The sequence below is a fragment of the Tachyglossus aculeatus genome, chromosome 10, assembly GCF_015852505.1.
Source record: "Tachyglossus aculeatus isolate mTacAcu1 chromosome 10, mTacAcu1.pri, whole genome shotgun sequence".
NCBI lineage: Eukaryota > Metazoa > Chordata > Mammalia > Monotremata > Tachyglossidae > Tachyglossus > Tachyglossus aculeatus.
Window position 1 is genome coordinate 46,755,682 of NC_052075.1, and position 21,347 is coordinate 46,777,028.

Sequence of the window (21,347 nt, forward strand, 5' to 3'; positions counted from 1 at the left end):
TGGTTAGAGGGAGAGGAGAGAAAGGAATTGTAGTTTCACTGCGTTGATGGAAACGACCCACGGCCTCGTTAAAGGGAGAGGACGGGGAGTAGTCGAGGTTTCACTGCGTTGATGGAAAGGAGCCAAGGCCTCGTTAAAGGGACAGGACGTTGAGATGTTGCCGTTTCAGGGCCCGCCGCGTCGCGTCCAATCAGAAGCCTGTTGCCCCCGCAGGGAGCCAATCAGCTGCCCGTCTGCTCCCTCCTCCCTCCTCCCCTCCCCCCTCCCCTCCGGATTAGGATACAGCTCTCCCTCTTCGCCTCTCTTCATTTCCACCAGGCCTTGGATGAGACACAACTGACCATGGACGCTTTCGTAGAGCTCAACACCAAGGCAAAGATGCCCATTTTGGGGCTGGGCACCTGGAAGGTAAATGCAGAGGCAGGTGGAAGCCTGCTTCTGGTTTATTATAACCAAATGTCGTCGAGTCACCTCTATTTTATCATAGCAACTTTTCGGGTGGATTCTCCCCAGGACGTCCCGTCTTCTGCTGTAATCTGTGACTGTTCTTCTGCTGTAATCTGTATCCTTGCTGACATTTCTTCCCTTGATCTATCTAGCTGCGGGTCTGCCTCTTCCACGTTTTCCCTGGACTCTTCCTAGCATGGGTGGCTTCTCCAGAGAATGGGTCCTTCTAATGATGTGTCCAGAAACAGGCTCATCTAAGATGAGGCTTTTGGCCTTCCAAAGACCGGTTTGGCTTAATTTGCCCCAAAATCTATTTATTTGTTTTTTGGGCAGTCCAAGGTATTTGCAAAAGTAATAATGATAATGGTATTTATCCAGCGCTTAGAACAGTGCTTTGCACATATTAAGTGCTCAATAAATGCCATTATTATTATTATTATTATTAAGTGCTTACTATGTGCAAAGCACTGTTCTGCTTTGCACATAGTAAGCGCTTAATAAATGCCATTATTATTATTATTATTATTAAGTGGTTACTATGTGCAAAGCACTGTTCTGCTTTGCACATAGTAAGCGCTTAATAAATGTCATTATTATTATTATTAAGCACTTGCTATGTGCAAAGCACTGTTCTAAGTCCTGGGGAGGTTACAAGGTGATCAGGTTGTCCCACGGGGGGCTCACAGTCTTAATCCCCATTTTAATAATAATAATAATGATGACATTTATTAAGCACTTACTATGTGCAAAGCACTGTTCTAAGTGCTGGGGAGGTTACAAGGCGATCAGGTTGTACCACGGGGGGCTCCACCAATTGTCAGCTGTGTGACTTTGGGCAAGTCACTTTACTTCTCTGTGCCTCAGTTCCCTCATCTGTAAAATGGGGATTAAGACTGTGAGCCCCCCGTGGGACAACCGGATCACCTAGTAAACTCCTCAGCGCTTAGAACAGTGCTTTGCACATAATAAGCGCTTAATAAATGCCATCATTATTATTATTATTATTTCTGACACCCAAGCCCGTGCTCTTATCTACTATACCAAGTTGCATCCCCTGTCTTTTTTTTTTTCTGATGGCATTTGTTAAGCACTTACTATGTGCAGAGCACTGTTCTAAGCGCTGGGGAGGATACAAGGTGATCAGGTTGTCCCACATGGGGCTCACAGTCTTAATCCCCATTTTACAGATGAGGTAACTGAGGCCCAGAGAAGTTAAGTGACTTGCCCAAAGTCACACAGCTGACAGTTGGCGGAGCCGGGATTTGAACCCATGACCTCTGACTCCAAAGCCCGTGCTCTCTCCAATGAGCCACGCTCATTGGAAAATGTGGTTTTCCAACACCACGTTTCAAAAGAATCGATGCTGGTGGTTTAGTGGGTTTTATTCTCCCTGCTCCTCATCAGCCAGGGTGGAGTTGCGACTGAGAGAGTTTAGGGCCCTCGGTGGCATCTGCCCTGGCATTAGATGGGCACCCGCCCCACTGCTGGCTTTACGTGACCCGATTCTAGCCAGAGGATGTGTGGGGGTCTCATGCCAGGGATTCCGCAGGTTTTCTTCGCCGACCGTTCAGCGGAGCTTCATTGGAAATGCAGTGGACGGGACCGGGAGTTCTCAAGGTTAGCCCAACGTGAACCTAATAATTGCTGATCCCCGAGGAATTTGAAGAAGGGCCAAAACATTCCTAACCTTTTCTTCGGCCTTGGCTGACCGAAAACACAACCACCACATCGAACTCCCAATAGATTTAGTTTCGAGCCTGAATCGGGTTCAGTGATTCCGTGACTAGGAAATGGAAGGATGGCTTTAAAAAATAGGCTTTTTGCTTGATCGTCTTGATTTCGTAAATGTTAATGTGGTTCTTAATAATAATAATAATAATGGCATTTATTAAGCGCTTACTATGTGCAAAGCACTGTTCTAAGCGCTGGGGAGGTTACAAGGTGATCAGGTTGTCCCACGGGGGGCTCACAGTTTTAATCCCCATTTTACAGATGAGGCAACTGAGGCACAGAGAAGTTAAGTGACGTGCCCAAAGTCACACAGCTGACAAGTGGTGGAGCTGGGATTTGAACCCATGACCTCTGACTCCAAAGCCCGGGCTCTTTCCACTGAGCCACCCTGCTTCTTATGTTATTGTTATTATTATTACGTATGAGGAAACTGAGGCATGGAGAAATTAAGTGACTTACCCAAGGTCACACAGCAGGCGAGTGGTGGAACTGGGATTAGAATGTCTCTATATGTTGCCAACTTGTACTTCCCAAGCGCTTAGTACAGTGCTCTGCACACAGTAAGCGCTCAATAAATGCGATTGATTGATTAGAACCCAGATCCTCCGACTCTCCGGACTGTGCCCTGGGAACTAGATCACACTGCCGCAGATGGGAAGGGAAAGTTTCTACAAACTCTGTTGAACTCTCCAAGTGCTTAGTGCAGTGCTCATAGGCTTAGCAAACATTGTGAGTCATAGTCCGGCCTCTGGCAGCCCATATTTTATAATCATTTCTTTGTGACTCATCTATTTTTTGCTCTGTTTCGCTCCCTCTGACCTGGCCTCCCTCAACCTTTCAGGAGAGCAAAGATCTATAGGGAAGCAATAAGGTCTAGAGAGAAGAACACAAGTCTGGGAGTCAGAGGACCTGGGTTCTAATTCCAGTTCTGACCCCTGAGATGTGACCTTGGGCTAATCTCATAACGTACACGTGCCTCAGTTTCCTCATCTGTAAAAAGGGAATTTCTGTTCTCCGTCTTATTTAGACTGTGAGTTCCACGTGGAAATGGACTTTGCCCGACGTGGTTATCTTATGTGTATCCCATTTCTTATTGATCCGTAGTGAGCGCTTAATTACCCCAGTTATGATTATTATTATTATCAGTAGCAGCTTGGGGTTGCGTAACATGGGACCCTCATACCGTCCGGGATCTCAATCTCCTAATCACTTTATCTTCCTCCAAATCCAATATAAACCAGAATTTGCAAATGTACCCCAACCTCATTGGGCTCAAAATGCACATGCGTGTGCACACACACAACACACTTTTTCACACGAAGACTTCAGTGTCCATTCTGGCCTCATATTTAGAGTGTTCTTTATGGGTTCCAGTGTCCACAGAAATAACTCTCTCCAGTCCCACAGCCTTCACGAGGCCCTCTCTATTGAGAGGTCAACAGAGTGAATGGAGCAAACTCCTCCCCTTATTTTTAGCTGTCTTTGAGCAGAATCCTGCCAGCCGAGCCCAGCAAATGAGAGCTGAACTGGTTTCTGTCCACTTGATAAATCTGGCCTTCGAGAAGCAGCCTGGAGGTTGAAATTCACAACCGTCCTTTCCTCAAATGGGAATCAGGGGACCTGGGTTCTCATTCTGGCTTCACCTATTGCTTGCCCAGTGAAGTAAGACAAGTCACTGAACTTGTTTGTGCCTGTTTCCTCATCTGAAAAACAGGAATTCAGTACCTGCTTTCCTGCCCACTTCAACTGCAAGCCCCATATGGGATAGGACTTGGGTCTGACCAGACTTGGGTCTGACCGGATTATCTTGAAACTTATCCCAGTACTTAGTACAGTGCTTGGCACACAGTAAGCGCTTAACAAACGCCACTATTAGTAGTCTTATTCTCTGTGCCTCAGTTTCCTCGTCTGTCAAACAAGCCGTTCTTCCTCCATCACAGACCTTGAGCCTTATATGGAACTGGGAACTATATCTACCCCAGTGCTTAGCACGGTGCTTTACATATAGTAAGTCCTTCTAGACTGTGAGCCCACTGTTGGGTAGGGACTGTCTCTATATGTTGCCAACTTGTACTTCCCAAGCGCTTAGTACAGTGCTCTGCACACAGTAGGCACTCAATAAATACGATTGAATGAATGAATGAACAAATACCCCACAGTTACTATTAGCCAAGGGATTCCACCAAGACCTCTGGCTGATACTGGCAAGGGAAGAGCCGCCATGTATAGTTTTAGGCAGATAGGTCTCGAAAGACTTTACCTTTCTTTTTTTCTTTATTCTCCTTTCAGTCGTCCCCTGGCCAAGTGACAGAGGCAGTGAAGGTGGCAATTGATACCGGCTATCGTCACTTCGACTGCGCTTACGTCTACCAGAACGAGAATGAAGTGGGGGACGCCATCCAGCAGAAGATCAAGGAGGGAGTGGTGAAGCGAGAGGACCTCTTTATTGTCAGTAAGGTACAGATCCCACCTGGAGATGGGGCCACAAGAGTTCTCTTTCAGTCAATCAATCCATTGATCTTATGTAGTGAGCACTTACCTTGTGCAGAGCGGGAGAGTACAGCAGAGTTGGTGGACACGTTCCCTGCTCACAGGAAGCTTACAGTCTAGAGAGACTCTAGACAGAAGTGTTCAGATTGTCCGTAAACTGCTTTAACTAATCACTTTTCTCCTCCAAACACCCAATTTCTGCCTCAAAAATGACCCAGCAGATTCTCCCCTTTTATGTCCTGGAGTGTGCTGCGAGATATTTTTCCAGCTGTAGAGGAGAAAAGAGGAGAGCGTCCCCTCTCACTTCCATTTTCTCCTCTAGAGCAGAAAGCTACAGCAAAAGAGATTGGTCCTTCCTCTTCAGATTTATCATAAAAAAAAAAAAATCCTTGTGGAGCTGAGCCAGCAGGCTCTCTGCAGGAGACCGAAATAACCTTCACCTGTTGGCCTGACCAGGATATGCCAAAGTATTCTGCCTTTTGGGGCTGGTTTTCTGAAGCTTTGCGGAGGCTGAATGACGGCAGTATCTCTTCTTGGGCTCTGAAGATGCACTTAATGATAATTGTGGTATTTGTCAAGTGCTTTATTACGTGCCAAGGACTGTGAGCCCGTTGTTGGGTAGGGATCGTCTCTGTATGTTGCAGATTTGTAATAATAATAATGGCAGTATTTGTTAAACGCTTACTAGGTGCAAACCACTGTTCTAAGCGCTGGGGGGGGGGGGTACAAAGTGATCAGGTTGTCCCACTTGGGGCTCACAGTCTTAATCCCCATTTTACAGATGAGGTAACTGAGGCACAGAGAAGTTAAGTGACTTGCCCAAGGTCACGCAGCTGACAAGTGGCGGAGCCGGGATTCGAACCCATGAGCTCTGACTCCCAAGCCCTCGCTCTTTCCACTGAGCCACGCTGCTTTGTACTTCCCAAGCGCTTAGTACAGTGCTCTGCACACAGTTAGCGCTCAATAAATACAATGAATGCACAATATAATAATGATGGCATTTATTGAGCGCTTACTATGTTCAAAGCACTGTTCTAAGCGCTGAATAGTAAGGAAGCTAAGACTGCGGCCTGGGAGTCAGGAAACCTGGATTCTAATCCTAGCTCTGCCTAATTCTGTTGCGTTGTGCTCTTCCAAGCGCTTAGTACAGTGCTCTGCACTTAGTGAGCGCTCCATAAATGCCATTGATTGAGGCAGTGGATGCCCTCTGGTGGTCACTGGCCTAGTAATCATTTTTCTCCAAAGAGATTGTGGGGTTTCAATGCCATGATTTTTTTTTTTAAATGGTGTTTGTTAAGCGCTTACTCTATGCCAGGCACTGTACTAAGAACTAGGGTAGCTACAAACTAGTGTGGTGGGACACAGTCCTTGTGTCACATGGGGCTCGCAGTCTTCATCCCCATTCTGCAGATGAGGTAACTGAGGCCCCGTGAAGGGATTAGGAGCAAACTGCCCTCCTCCCCCACCCAACGCCCCCATAGTAATAATAATGGCATTTATTAAGCGCTTACTATGTGCAAAGCACTGTTCTAAGCGCTGGGGAGGTTACAAGGTGATCAGGTTGTCCCACGGGGGGCTCACAGTCTTCATCCCCATTTTACAGATGAGGGAACTGAGGCCCAGAGAAGTGAAGTGACTTGCCCAAAGTCACACAGCTGACGAGTGGCAGAGCCGGGATTTGAACCCATGGCCTCTGACTCCAAAGCCCGGGCTCTTTCCACTGAGCCACGCTGCTTTTCTAGTACAGACGTACAGGGTCCATTCCACTTTAATGCCTTCGGTGGTATTTGGCAAATAATTTCTTGGCCCAGATTTGGCACGATTGCTACATGTTGGATAGGAAAATTGACTTTTAAATTGATTATAAAATGTATAGGGCATTAATAATAATAATAATGATGGTATTTGTTAAGCACTTGCTATGTTCAAAGCACTGTTCTAAGCGCTGGGGAGGTTACAAGGTCATCAGGTTGTCCTACGTGGGGCTTCCAGTCTTCATCCCCATTTTACAGATGAGGGAACTGAGGCACAGAGAAGTTAAGTGACTTGCCCAAAGACACACAGCTGACAAGTGTTGGAGCCGAGATTTGAACCCACGACCTCTGACTCCAAAGTCCCTGCTCCTTCCACTGAGCCACGCTCGAAGCACTTGGGTTAATACAGGATCATCAGTTAAGAACCAGTCCCTGCCCCTTAAAGGAATCACAATCAGTGCCTTAGAGGGAGACTTCTTCAACTGTTTTAGGTTCTGTTTAAGCGCTTCTGTTTATGCCCTTTAAACACTTTTGATAGTCACTCCACCCTCAGCCTCACAGCCAGCTATGTGCATAGCAATAATTTATTTATTTGTAGTAATGTCTGTCTTCCCCTCGAGACTGTAAGCTCCTTGTGGGCAGGGAACATGTCTATCAACTCTGTTGATCTGAACTCTCCCAAGCGCTTAGTATAGTACTCTGTACACAGCAAGCACTCAATAAATACCACTGATTGATTAAATTTTTTCTTCAAAAGAAGGAAAGTTTTCAATCTTCTTTGAGTATTTGAACTATAAAAAATTCCACACATCCTTAGTTCTTTGAGTAAAACCCTGACCTGTGTCTGTCTAGCTAGGAAATAATCTAAGAATAATAATCATCATCATCTATCTAGAGAAGCAGCGTGGCATAGTGGAAAAAGCAGAGCAGTCTGTTCCTGACTCCGCCACTTGCCTTCTGCGTGACCTTGGGCACGTCACTTAACTCTGGGCCTCAGTTTCCTCATCCATAAATAGGGATTTAATGCCTGTTCTCCCTCCTTTTTAGATTGTGAGCTCCATGTAAGAGAGGGGCCATGTCCAACCTAATTGTCTTGTAGCTAACCCAGCGCTCAGTACCGTGTTTGGCACAGAGAAAGTGCTTAACAAATGCTGTTCATAATAATATAAAATTATTATTATTATTACTCTCATTATGGCCCATCATGACCCTTCTCAGATCACCACGTTTCACTGTAATCTTCCTTTCCAGCTCTGGTCCACGTTCCACGAGAAGCACTTGGTGAAGGAGGCCTTCCTGAAGTCTCTCGGCAAGCTCAAACTGGATTACCTCGACATGTACCTCATTCACTGGCCTATAGGATTTAAGGTTTCTTGGCTTTCTCTCTCCCCATCCCCGATTCCCCAAGCAAAGTCAGCTGGCTCCTCGGAGGGCCAGGGGAAGACCTCTCAGCCCAGCTGGGCTGTGGGCACTTAAGGGAGGATGACCGTCTGCACTCTTTCGAAGGGAAACCCCATCTATCTGGGAAAAGCAATTTGAGAAAACGGGCAGGGGTATTTGGAAGAGGATCGGAGGCCTTCGAGGGCTTAATCAAAAACCACGAGTGGCCCAGTCTTCTCCAAAACATGATTAAATGGAATTTCCAGTCCCAGATCCTGGTTTTGAAAACAGTTCAGCAGGGTGGGGGCAAGAACACGTTTTTAATTTGTTCTCCAGAGTCAGGAAAGTTGTTTTTGAGTCCATGTGAAGATTTTTTTTCCCCCTGGGGCAGTGAGAGAGAGAACGCAGCGGCAGTCAGCTTTCTGCTTCACAATTTCAGGCTGGGGAGGTATTCATGCCTTTGGATGAGAAAGGTGAAATCATTGTCAGCAACACCAACCTCTTGGACACGTGGGAGGTAGGTTCCAGCTCTGTCGGTTCTGTGGGGGGCCTGGTGGGTGGAGAGGGTTCCCAGGGCCATCCCGGGGACCGTCCTGGGGTCCATATCGGGAACCACCCCAGGGACCTTGCCTGGTCCGTGCTCCCCCTTCTCTGTGTGAAGTTGAAATCCGCTCACACCCACTGCGGGAACCTCGATCTGAACCCGTCTCCCTTCTCTAAGGCCCACTGTAGGCCCAAGTCAGGTTTGACTTGGATTGCCGGGAACATCTCCTTGGGTCCCAGAGGATTCATTCTCAGCCCACGAGTGAGAGAAGAAAATCAGAATGCTCAGTCAGTTCACTCCAACGCATTACTGCTCTACCCCAGTTAGCGCTCTTACTCGGTTCCATGAAAATGAGAATGTTAAGTTAGGGGGCACTGAAACAAAGTAGAGTTTCCCACAGGAAATAGTGTGAAATGCATTAATCAGCCAGTCAATCGTTGGTGTTTATCGAGGGCTCGCTGTGTGCAGAGCACTGTACTAAGCCCTTGGTAGAGGACAATAGAATGTAACCTGTGACCCCAGAGATCTTGCAATCGAGTTGGGGAAGCAGGCAGAGAAATAAATTTCAGGTAGGGCTAAAGGCACCCAACTCAGAGGATGTGGACAGAAGTGCTTAGGGGATAATAGTATAAAAATATGTTTTAAGAGATCATAAACAGAATAAATATACGTTAACGTTATTAGTGTACCTGATAACAGTGATATTTGTTAAGTGCTTACTACGTGCCAAGTACTGGGGTAGATACAAGGTAATCAGATTGGCACAGCCCTTATCCTACGCGGAACTCACATTCTAACAGGAAGGGAGACCAATATTTTATCTTCCTCATTTAATAGGTGATGAAACTAAGAAACAAACATGCTCAAGGGCATCCGGTGTGGCTTATGCCGTATATCTGTTCCTTTGGGGCGTTTGGCATTCACTCCACCCTCAGCCCCACAGCACTTATCTACGTATCTGTTATTTACCTCTATTGATGTCTTTCTCCCCCCTTAGGCTATAAACTCACTGTGGGCAGGGGACATGTGTACCTACTCTTTGTACTCTTCCAAGCGCTAAGTACAATGTTCAACACACAGTAAGCGCCGAATACAGACCTCTGATTGATCCAGCAGGCAATGGCAGAGCAGGGACCAGAACCCGGGTCCCCCAACTCCCAGTCCCATGCTCTTTCTGCCAGACCGCACTGCCTCTCATGATGATCAGATACCCACATAAATAAGTACCAATAATGAAAGGCTATGAATTCAAGCAATTAAATGTAAAATGTTAACATATGTGAACAGTATGGAAAGACCATGGGCTTGGGAGTCAGAGGACCTGGGTTCTAATCCCAGCTCCGCCACTTGTCTGCTCTGTGACCTATGGCAAGGCACTTCACTTCTCTGGGCCTCAGTTACCTCATCTGTAAAATGGGGATGAAGACTGTGACCCCCCCCCAACGTGGGACAAACTGATTACCTTGTATCTACCTCGTGCTTAGAGTAGTGCTTGGCACCTAGCGCTTAACAAACACCATCATCATTATTATTGTTATTATGATAATTGCTTCACAAGAAGCGTCACATACATTGCAGGTTTACTTCAGCACATTTAATTTAACTACAGAATTTAAGCTCTTATGCTATTTGCTGCAAGCAGCATCTGGCTGCGCTTAAAGAACCACCTGATATTTCTCCAGACATTAAACTAGTAAATTACGGATATTTTCATAAGTGCTGTGGGGCTGAGGGTGGGGTGAATATCAAGTGCTTAAAGGGTCCAGATCCAAATGCCTAGATGAAACAGAAGGGAGAGGGAGAGGGGGAAAAGGTGGCTTATTTGGGGAAGGCCTGTTGGAGGAGATGTGATTTTAATAACTGAAATTACTGTTCCCCTCTCCTGTTCTTTCCCTCCATGAACAGTGGGTCGACTTAGGCAAATGAGTAAACCAGGGACCAGGAAACAAGGAACGGATGGCGGAGTCTGAGAACCAATTCCCTGAATTAAAGAATTTTATGTCCCTGTCCCAGTATCGATCGCGTACGAAACTACGAACCATGAACCGAGACCTGAGCTGGTAACCTTTCTAGTCACAGGTGTACCATCTCTGACTCAATTTGAAATCACACTTCCTTATTTGTCTGAAATCCCAGTGAGATTCCCCAGTAGATCATTGCCCTGGCCCAGCTTGGGGGGGGCTGGATTCTCCCCCTCCCCACGAATCCAGGAGTCCTGATATCCGAGAACAACCCCAGCATTCCTTTGTGCCTCCTATGGGCATCGTGCCTTTAGGAGGGGCCCCATGACTCTTTATTTCAGCAGTCATGAAGCGGCTCTTTTCTCTCCAGGCCATGGAGGAGCTGGTGGACGCCGGGCTGGTGAAAGCAATCGGAGTCTCCAACTTCAACCACGAGCAGATCGAGAAGATCTTGAACAAACCAGGACTGAAGTACCCGCCAGCCACTAACCAGGTAAATGATCTGTGGAAGAATTGATCCTGGCAGGAGATATCTGGGGACCTTCTGACTGTGTAAGTCTAAAGGAACCCCGGGGCAGAGGCAGGGTAAAGAGGCAGGTCTGGGTCTGTGCTCAAGATTGAGCAAATCAGTAATGCTTCCTGGAAGGGAACTACAGGAAAAATTTGCGGAGGGGGTAGTGGAAGTGGCCCTAAGGGTTTAGTGGTCAGCCAGAAATCGGAGTCACGTTCTTCCACCTGGGAGACGTAAGAAACGATGACAACTGAGTAAAATCCTGGACCACCTCACAGTTATGGAAATAGTTCTGTTTCTTGGGGAGGAAGGGGCCGTCAGGGAAGAGTTTCCCAGCAGGAATATGTCCTTCCAGGAAGAATGGTAGGCGATGAATGGTGTCAGTCTCGGAAGGATTTAGCTGGGTGTGTGCTGACCTGCATGCACCCTGGCTTCCTGCCGTTTGTTGATCATTCACTTCTTCAGGTGGAGTGCCACCCGTACCTCACCCAGGTCAAGCTGATAAATTACTGCCAGTCCAAGGGGATTTCGGTAACAGCCTACAGCCCCTTCGGCTCCCCGGATAGGCCATGGTAAGACTTTCTCCCATCCGTCACGGTGGGGTGTGTCAAATGATCACTTGTGATGGGGACAGGACCCAGGAAATAACAGTCATGGTATTGTTACACGCTTACCGTGTGTCAGGCACTGTTCTAGGCGCTGGGGAAGATTCAAGATAATCAGGTCAGACACAGTCCCTGTCCCACACAGGGCTCACAATGTAAGTAGGAAGCAGAGCAGGTATTGAATCCTCATTTTCCAGATGAGGAAGCAAAGGCACAGAGAAGTGACTTGCCCAGGGTGACACAACAGGCACGTGGTGGAGCTGGGATTCGAACCTAGGTCTTCTGGCTTCCAGGCCTGAGCTCTTTCCACTAGGCCATGCTGCCCTTCAGCGCATCTGGTCCTCCAAAAGTTTCCTTTTGCTCTGTGGGTCAGTTCAGTGCATTTCCTCCATGAAGAGCTTTGTGGCTCAGTAGTCGAGCCGTAGATGGGGGCCTAAGGGTATGAGCCTCAGTTTTTCCCCTGACTCCCTGAGAAATTTGTCCTCTCTGGGTTACTGGATCGAGAAGTAGCATGGCGTAGTGGCTACAGCAAGGGCCTGCGAGTCAGAAGGCCATGGGTTCTAATCCCGGCTCTGCCACTTGTCTGCTGTTTGACCTTGGGCAAGTCACTTTACTTCCCTGGGCCTCAGTTACCTCATCTGTAAAATGAGGATTGAGACTCTGAGTTCCACCTGGGACGGGGACTATGTCCAACCCGATTTGATTGCAATAATAATAATAATAATAATGATGGCATTTATTGAGCGCTTACTATGTTCAAAGCACTGGGGGGTGATCAGGTTGTTCCACGAGGGGCCCACAGTCTTCAACCCCATTTTACAGATGAGGGAACTGAGGCCCAGAGAAGTGAAGTGACTGGCCCAAAGCCACACAGCTGACAATTGGCGGAGTCGGGATTTGAACCCACGGCCTCTGACTCCAAAGCCCGTGCTCTCTCTTGTATTCACCCCAGCACCTGGTACAGTCCCTGACACATAGTAAGCACTTAACAAATACCATTATTATTATTGTTATTACTCTGGGGCTAGCATTCTGTTAGAACAGTACAACTCTCCCTCTTGCTCCCTGGTTCTGCCGAGTTCCTGCCCCATCTCATTCCATGTGCCTGTGTGGTCAGCTGATACGGGAGTATGTGTAGCCGGAAACAAAAGCCTCTCTGTCCTTGTGCCTCAGCGAAGGAGAACTCACATCTCACACCTCCCATCTGTGAAAACCCCATTTTGACTGTTCAATCCCAAGCCAGCCTTCCTCTTTGTGGGAGAAAAGTGGGGAGAGGAAAAGGGGACAGAGTAGTGAAGGGGAGAACAGACCCCATTTATGAATAAATAATATTCTTGGGTTTCCTAGGGCCAAGCCAGAAGACCCTTCTCTCCTGAATGATTCCAAGATTAAGGAGATTGCAGTGAAGCACAAGAAAACCTCCGCGCAGGTAGTGTTTACTACTGACAAGCTTCTCTGAGGGAGCCTCTATCTCCTTTTAGCCACGGGGAATCAATCAATCTATCAGTAGTATTTATTGAGCAGCTATGATGGGCCGAGCAAGGAACTCAACACTGGGAGAAGATTTGGTCCCTGCCCTCAAAGAGTTTACATTCTAGCCAGGGAAATAGACACTAAAATGATTTTCAGATGGAAAGAAAGAAAGCAATGAGATGTTTGTGTTAGGATAATAATAATCATTGGGGAATTTGTCAAGCGCTAACTATGTACCAAGCACTATACTAAGCGCTGAAATAGAAGGTAATCACCAACCCCATCCTATATAGGGCTCCCAATCAGTGGGAGGGAGAACAGAGATTTAATCGCCATTTTACAGGTTCATTCATATTTGAGTGCTTACTGTGTGCAAAGCACTGTACTAAGCGCTTGGAAGAGTACACTATAACAACAAACAGACACATTCCCCACCCTCAACGAGCTCACAGTCTAGAAGATGATCAAACAGATGATCAAACTGGGTTACACCCCTCGGGACTCTCCTTAGATTAATTCAAAGGGACTGGACCAGCCTCTTAACCTTCTATTGCCTGGAGTGAATTTGCCCCTTGGGGGCTCAGGAATGCCAGTTCTGAGGATTACATCCCCTCCCGATCATTCCCCACAGGTCCTGATCCGGTTTCACATCCAGCGGAACACGATTGTAATCCCCAAGTCAGTCACCCCTCAGCGGATTGTGGAGAACTTTCAGGTAGGATCCTCACTGGTCTCTGAAGCCCAGGAACCCCACTTCTTGAGGGAGGGGACATCTCCTCTCAAACCCGCCCTCTCCTCTGAGTCAGTTAATCAAATATATTTACCAAGTGCTTGCTTTGTGCCAAACACTCTACTAAACACTTGGGCGAGTACAGTATAATAGAGTTGGAAGACACTTTCTCTGCCCTCAAGGAACTTACCGACTAGCTGGGGAGACAGAAGTAGTCAGTCAGTCATATTTATTGAGCACTTACCGTGTGCAGAGCACTGTATTAAGGGTTTGGGAGAGTACAATATAATAGACACATTCCCTGCCCACAGTGACCTTATGGTCTAGGGGGGAGACAGATATTAATAAATATAAATAAAATTATGGATATGTACATAGGTGCTTTGGGGCTGGGGGGAGGAATGAATAAAGGGAGCAAGTTACGGCAACGCAGAAGGGAGTGGGACAAGAGGAAAGAAGGGCTTAGTCAGGGAAGGCCTCTTGGAAGAGATGTGCCCTCAATAAGACTTTGAAGGAGGGAAGAGACAGGGGAAACAGAAGATTATAAAGATCTGGACATAAGTGTTGTGGAGTTGGGGTTGGGCTGAATATCAGAGTGTGTAAGGGGCCACACCCAAGTGTATAGGTGATGCAGAAGGGAGGGTGAATAGGGGAAATGAGAAGGTAGGAAAGGCTTCTCAGAAGATGCATAATTTTAGTAAGGTCATGATCAACAGGTGTGGTGAGGAGTGGGTTTTCAAGGACCCCCATGAGGGTTTGCATTCAGCCTCCCAGAAGATGCATTTGTTTGTGTTCCACTAGCACCTTTATCTAGAGCAGAAAGAGAACAAATGTAGGCCAGAAAAATGATTGGCTAAGGCCTTATTCACAGCCAAAGAATGATCTTCATTCTTCAATTCCCCCCACGCCCCAAACAAAACTTAGGTTGAATGTCTTTTTAGTCTATTGCATCTCCTTATTCAGTAGTTTCCAGTTCTCGTTGGGTTTTCAGTGAATGCTAATCAGATACCGCCCGCTTCTTTCCAACGTCAGAAGAGCTCAGCTCCTTCGGGAGTGGGTGAAGAAGTTTTACAGGGGTCTTGTCATCCTTGGAACTGGGTTCGGGGGAAGCGTCACCTGTTCTTCACCTGCCACTGAGCTCCTTGTCTCTTCTTCCCAGGTCTTCGACTTTGAGTTGAGTAAGGAGGAGATGGAAACAATCCTGAGCTTCAACAGAAACTGGAGGGCCTGTGGCATCCCAGCGTAAGTGTTTCATTATGTAAAACTGGTGCGGATGGTTGGCGATAATCTGAATCGAGACAGCCCCGGGGGATTTGGGACAACTCTGTCCAGACTCCTTGTTTTAGGGCAAATTTTAAATGTGTCCCAAAGTCTTAGGGAGAGAATCCTGCAGAGGAACAAGTTCTAGGGAGGTCCAAACATAAAAAGCTTCACCCAGCAGATTTCCATCTGAGCTAGAGCCCAGAAGCTTAGACCAAAAGAATCGGTTCTGCGACCTTCTTCAAATGGCTCCCTGTGAAACGGATTTCTTCTCAGTAGCCCCTTGCGATAGATTTTGTCTTAAATTACACTAATATTTTCAAAATGCTTTTGATCAACTGTTCATCTGGGTGAGGACAGTGTCAGAGCTCTGCTTAGGTTGCTCCTTTTGTTCCTTTATCATCCACATCACACATCTCCTACCCCTGAACGTGGTGATAGACCTGAAGGCAAATGGCTTGACTTCCAGCTTCTCTTTGAGTCCCCTTGTTTTAGGAACAGAAAACAAAATTTTGCCTTCACCTGAGTGTGAACCGGACCCTGAGGGAGATGAAACAACTCTCCCAGCTATTTGTTCCCAATTTGAACCCTACTCCCAAGGACTTAGGAGGAAGATGATGGGAGTTAGGATGCTGTGGTGGTCTGATCCCCACCCCAGAAACTTGGAAGAAGGGAATTCTGCCAGTTTTAATGCAGTGCTCATGGGCACCACGGCACTTCAACCACACTGGAGTGATGACAGTGGACCCTCAGCGATAGAAGAAATAATTCAAAGAGTATATGAAAGACTCTTAAATGCAGCACCATTTCTGCAAGAGGATAGTTTATCATTGATACGGAAAGCAGCGTGGCCTAGTGGAAAGAGCCCAGGCCCGGGAGTCAGATAACCTGGGTTCTAATCCCGTCTCCACCACTTGTCTGATCTGTGACCTTGGGCAAGTCACTTGACTTCTCTGGGCCTCATTTTCCTCATCTGCAGAATGGGGACTCAGTACCTCCTTAGTCTGCAATCCCCATGTGGGAACTGATTGTCTTGTATCAATCAGTGCTTAGTATAGTGTTTGGCACATAGCGAGAGTTTAACACATACCACAATTATCAGTGTTGTCATTATCGTTGTTGTTACTGCTGTCACAGCCCAAGGCAGGGAGAATGCACAGTCTCTGCAGTCCTCAAAGCTGTACCAACTCCTTGCTCGGGGCCACTGTAGAGTGGCTCTGGAGTGCTTCATGCAGTTCTTCTTCAGGTGGCAACCGATCAGTAGTATTTGTTGAGCATGCTGGAGCCCTCAGAATGAGGAGCAGGGAGTGTTTTGCACCCTAAAATTGTGCATAGTGATAGGGTGGCAGAGAGTGCCAGAACCTTCTGTGGACACCAACCAATCAATCAATCAATCAATCAATCATATTTATTGAGCGCTTACTATGTGCAGAGCACTGTACTAAGCGCTTGGGAAGTACAAATTGGCAACATATAGAGACAGTCCCTACCCAACATTGGGCTCACGGTCTAAAAGGGGGAGACAGAGGAAAAAAAAAAACCAAACATACTAACAAACTAAAATAAATAGTGTTATTTAAAGCGCTTACTATATGCTAAACACTGTTCTAAGCGCTGGGGGAGATATAAGGTAATTAGGTTGTCCCGCAGGGGGCCTCACAGTTTGAATCCCCATTTTACAGATGAGGTAACTGAGGCACAGAGAAGTGAAGAACCAGGGAAGGTTACTAAAACCGCCACGCCAGGATCCCATCAGAAATGTTGGCCCCAAAGTAAACAGTTATCTCTTTCTCCACAGAAATGAAAATCACAAGGACTATCCCTTCAAAGCCGAATATTGAAGCTGGGGTCCTCACTGCCCTCTAGATGAGCCTCTCGCAGATTTCGTTGATTCAGTCGCAGATAATTGTGTCTTGTATTTGTACTTGTGCTACTGGGTTTGGGGCGTGCTTGCAGTGCATCAGCAGATCAAATGGGTAAGCCGCAAACCAATGTGGGGCCTAGGGTGTGGCTTTGTAGTAGTCTTGGCATAGCTTTAAATTTAAAATAAGGCCAGGTCCTGGACTCCCCCACTGAGTCCTTCTGAACGGCTTAGTGAGAGAGAATTCTGCAGATCAAACCAGTTAGCCATTATGTCATCGGAAGGGCAGTTTTCTTTCCTTTTGTAACTGCTGGATTTCTGTTGCTCACAGTTAAATTTTTTCTCAATGGCTTCACAGTTTTCTAATTTCTAATAAAATCCATTCACATTAGTGCTGTCTAGTCACCGTTGTTTCGATGTTGAGGAACACATCCGAGGCTGCTTCAACAGTGGCTTCTAGACTTCTACCAATCCACAATCTGTTGGGGGTTTACAATCTGCTTGGAAAACAGGTCCTCGTAAGCGCAACAGCTCTACGTCTCTCTGCATCTCTTAGAGAAGTAGTGTGGCTCAGTGGAAAGAGCCCGGGCTTTGGAGTCAGAGGTCGTGGGTTCAAATCTGGCTTCGCCAATTGTCAGCTGTGTGACTTTGGGCAAGTCACTTAACTTCTCTGTGCCTGTTACCTCATCTGTAAAATGGGGATGAAGACTGTGAGCCCCATGTGGGACAATCTGATCACCTTGTATCCCCCCCAGCGCTTAGAACAGTGATTTGCACATAGTAAGCACTTAATAAATGCCATTATTATTATTAGTAGTATTATTATTAGTATTATCATTATCTTTCGTATTCAGACCAGTACTTTGCCCACACTGTGTCTTTTGCGGACTCTCAGCCAGTTTCTCATTCATTCACTCGTTCAGTCATATTTATTGAGCACATACTGTGTGTAGAGCACTGTACTACACACTTGGGAGAGCACAGTACAAAAATAAACATATTCTCTGCCCACAAGGAGCTTAAAGTCTAGAGGATGTTACAGGCTAGAGGCCTTTCATCCAAATAGTCTCTGAACACCATTAATGGTGTTTATCCAACACCTATTGTCTGCAGAGCCCTGAACTAAGGGTTGGGAAAGTATGAAAGAACTGATAGAAGACATCAAGGAAACACTCAAGTGTTAAGGGCTCTGTAAAGTGCAATGAGTTAAATTTCAGGCCTTTAGCTGGTAGAGGTTAAACCCTTTGATATCTCTTTATTATCCTCTGAACCAATGGATAGTCTCTCTCTCTCTGTCTCACACACACACACAAACACATACTGCTTCACACATCCATAGCCTGAGCATCCTCCCTTTCCCCACTTTTCTTTAAAAAAACAACAACAAAACAAACCATGCACAGTCATACCAAATTGCAAATACAATCAACCTTTGTACATATTTCCTCATGTATGAAACAGGGATTCAATCAGTCAATCAGTGCTATTTATTGAGGCCTTACGGCATGCAGAGGACTCTACTTAGGAGAATGCAGTACAACAGAGTTGGCAGACATGTTCCCTGCCCACAAGGAGTTTATAGTCCACAGGTAAGCAAAGAAAGCAAAGGGTGGAAAGAATGAGATCTTTGTAATGGAAGCATGCCTCCTCCTCTGAAGGCAACCATGTGCCCAGTGGTTTTGGAGAAATCTCCTCCAAATTGTGGGCCCAGAGACCAAGTTTGGAAAAATAAAAATTTGAACAGAGGTGATATATTTCCTAATTTGGCAAATGGCAGCAGCCTCATTTTCAAGTTAACCTAAGGCAGTTTGGTAATTTAGATGTTTGGGGTCTGACTCAAGCTGAGCTGGTGTGGACAGGATTTGTATTGGATCTGAAAGCCGCATTAGTCACCCCTGAAGCAGCAGGGTTCTCTGCTCCCCTCCATGCCATCTGTACCCTGCCTCACCCTGGGGCCTGGAAAAAAATCCTAACTGTGCCCTCCCCAGGCTTGGAGGAGGGAAGGGATGCGAAAGTCTTTGGCCAGGAGGTCTGGCAAAGTGGTTCTAATTAAGAATCATAAAAGAATTTTTAAAAATCACTTTTCTAGAAGGGTGTGGATGGGACAAATACAATTGTTCCTCACTCAATCTCCGTCCGGGATTGGTGGCACCCATTGATGCTTTAAGGTAGATTCAATACCTGTTCACCATCCTATTTAGACAGTGAGCCCCATAATAATAATTGATTAATCATGCTATTTAATGCTTACTATGTGCCAAGAACTGTTACTAAGCACTGGGATAAATACGAGATAATCAGGTCCCACGTGCATCCACAGTCAAAGTAGGAGGGAGAATAGGTATTGAATCCGTTTTGTAGATGAGGGAACTGAGGCACAGAGAAGTGAAGTGACTTGGCCAAGGTCACACAGCAGACTAATAATAATAATGTTGGTATTTGTTAAGTGCTTACTACGTGCCAAGCACTGTTCTAAGCTCTGGGGTAGATACAAGGTAATCAGGTTGTCCCACGTGGGGTTCACAGTCTTAATCCTCATTTTACAGATGAGGGAACTGAGACCCAGAGAATAATAACAATAATAATGATAGCATTTATTAAGCGCTTACTATGTGCAAAGCACTGTTCTAAGCGCTGGGGACGTTACAAGGTGATCAGGTTGTCCCACGGGGGGCGCTCATAGTCTTAATCCCCATTTTACAGATGAGGTAGCTGAGGCACAGAGAAGTGACTTGCCCAAAGTCACACAGCCGACAAGTGGCGGAGCTGGGATTAGAACTCCTGACCTCTGACTCCCAAGGCCGGGTTCTTTCCGCTGAGCCACGCTGCTTCTCTGCGTGACTAATCAATCAATCAATCGTATTTATTGAGCGCTTACTGTGTGCAGAGCACTGTGCTAAGCGCTTGGGAAGTACAAGTTGGCAACATATAGAGACAGTCCCTACCCAACAGTGGGCCAGAACCTAGGTCCTCCGACTCCCAGACGGCGGCTACACGGCTTCACCAACTGAAAGCCAATCAAACTTTCATAGAGCGGGGCTCAGTGCGAACTCCAGCTCTCGGCTCTCTTTCTGGAGCTGGAGACTTGGGCAGGAAATCATCAATCGTATTTATTGAGCGCTTACTATGTGCAGAGCACTGTACTATGCGCTTGGGAAGTACAAATTGGAAACGTATAGAGACAGTCCCTACCCAACAGTGGGCTCACAGTCTGAAGCAGGAAAGCGGGAAATCTGCTTTCTCCGAACTCTGACCACAAGAGAGCAGAATCACATTTCTCAAATGCCGGTGAATAAGTCCAGCCTATCGCTTCAGTCCATGCGACATTGGATGGCACCCATCGTGGACCCTGGAGAGGCCAGGAGAAGAGAAGAGGAATGGATTCTTGGAGGTGCCGTCTCCACGCTACCGTGGGACTCCAGAACAAAAAGGTCTCTTTCATCTTGCAGAAGACAAAAACCCCTGCGTTCCTCCTTCCTCGACTCTCTTGCTTGGCTTTAGTTATAGTACCTTTTCCACTTAAGAAGTAAAATGGCATTGACTGCTCATATTCGATTAAAATATCATGAGCGAACTAATACTTTAGTTTTTAATCTCTAAACTCCCATGAATAATGTAATGTAAATATCTGCGAATCTCCCCCTCGTCCCCCTCTCCATCCCCCCATCTTACCTCCTTCCCTTCCCCACAGCACCTGTATATATATTTGTACGTATTTATTACTCTATTTATTTTACTTGTACATATCTATTCTATTTATTTTATTTTGTTAGTATGTTTGGTTTTGTTCTCTGTCTCCCCCTTTTAGACTGTGAGCCCACTGTTGGGTAGGGACTGTCTCTATATGTTGCCAACTTGTATTCATTCATTCAATCTCTCCCCCTCGTCCCCCTCTCCATCCCCCCATCTTACCTCCATCCCTTCCCCACAGCACCTGTAAATATGTATATATGGTTGTACATATTTATTACTCTATTTATTTATTTATTTTACTTGTACATTTCTATCCTATTTATTTTATTTTGTTGGTATGTTTGATTCTGTTCTCTGTCTCCCCCTTTTAGACTGTGAGCCCACTGTTGGGTAGGGACTGTCTCTATGTGTTGCCAATTTGTACTTCCCAAGCGCTTAGTACAGTGCTCTGCACATAGTAAGCGCTCAATAAATACAATTGATTGATTGATTGATTGATTCAATCGTATTTATTGAGCGCTTACTGTGTGCAGAGCACTGTACTAAGCGCTTGGGAAGTACAAGTCAGCAACATATAGAGATGGTCCCTACCCAACAGTGGGCTCACAGTCTAGACTTCCCAAGCGCTTCGCACATGCTCTGCACACAGTAAGCGCTCAATAAATACGATTGATGATGATGATGCGAATGAAGGGAATCTGGGTCAGGGCTTTAGCCTTCCACCTCTGAAAGGAGAGTTCAAGTTTGTCATCATCATCTAGAGTAGAGGCTGTTAATTTTTTCTTCTGTTGTTTGCTCATTAATAATAATAACAATAATAATTATTATAGTTAAGCGCTTAATATATGCCAAGCACTGTTCTAAGCGCTGGGGTAGATACGAGGTAATCAGGTTGTCTCACGTGGGG

The 21,347-nt window shown here is 46.3% G+C and overlaps 1 protein-coding gene across 1 annotated transcript; it reads left to right on the top strand.

The window, feature by feature from the left end:
- The first annotated feature begins 297 nt into the window (after positions 1-297).
- AKR1B10 (aldo-keto reductase family 1 member B10) lies at positions 298-17,138 on the top strand. Its single transcript, XM_038752618.1, has 10 exons — positions 298-408; positions 4,468-4,635; positions 7,674-7,790; positions 8,242-8,319; positions 10,678-10,800; positions 11,284-11,390; positions 12,771-12,852; positions 13,528-13,611; positions 14,786-14,868; positions 16,685-17,138. The coding sequence occupies exons 1-10, from the start codon at positions 343-345 to the stop codon at positions 16,725-16,727; spliced, it is 951 nt and encodes a 316-aa protein (XP_038608546.1). The 5' UTR covers positions 298-342; the 3' UTR covers positions 16,728-17,138.
- The last annotated feature ends 4,209 nt before the right edge of the window (positions 17,139-21,347 follow it).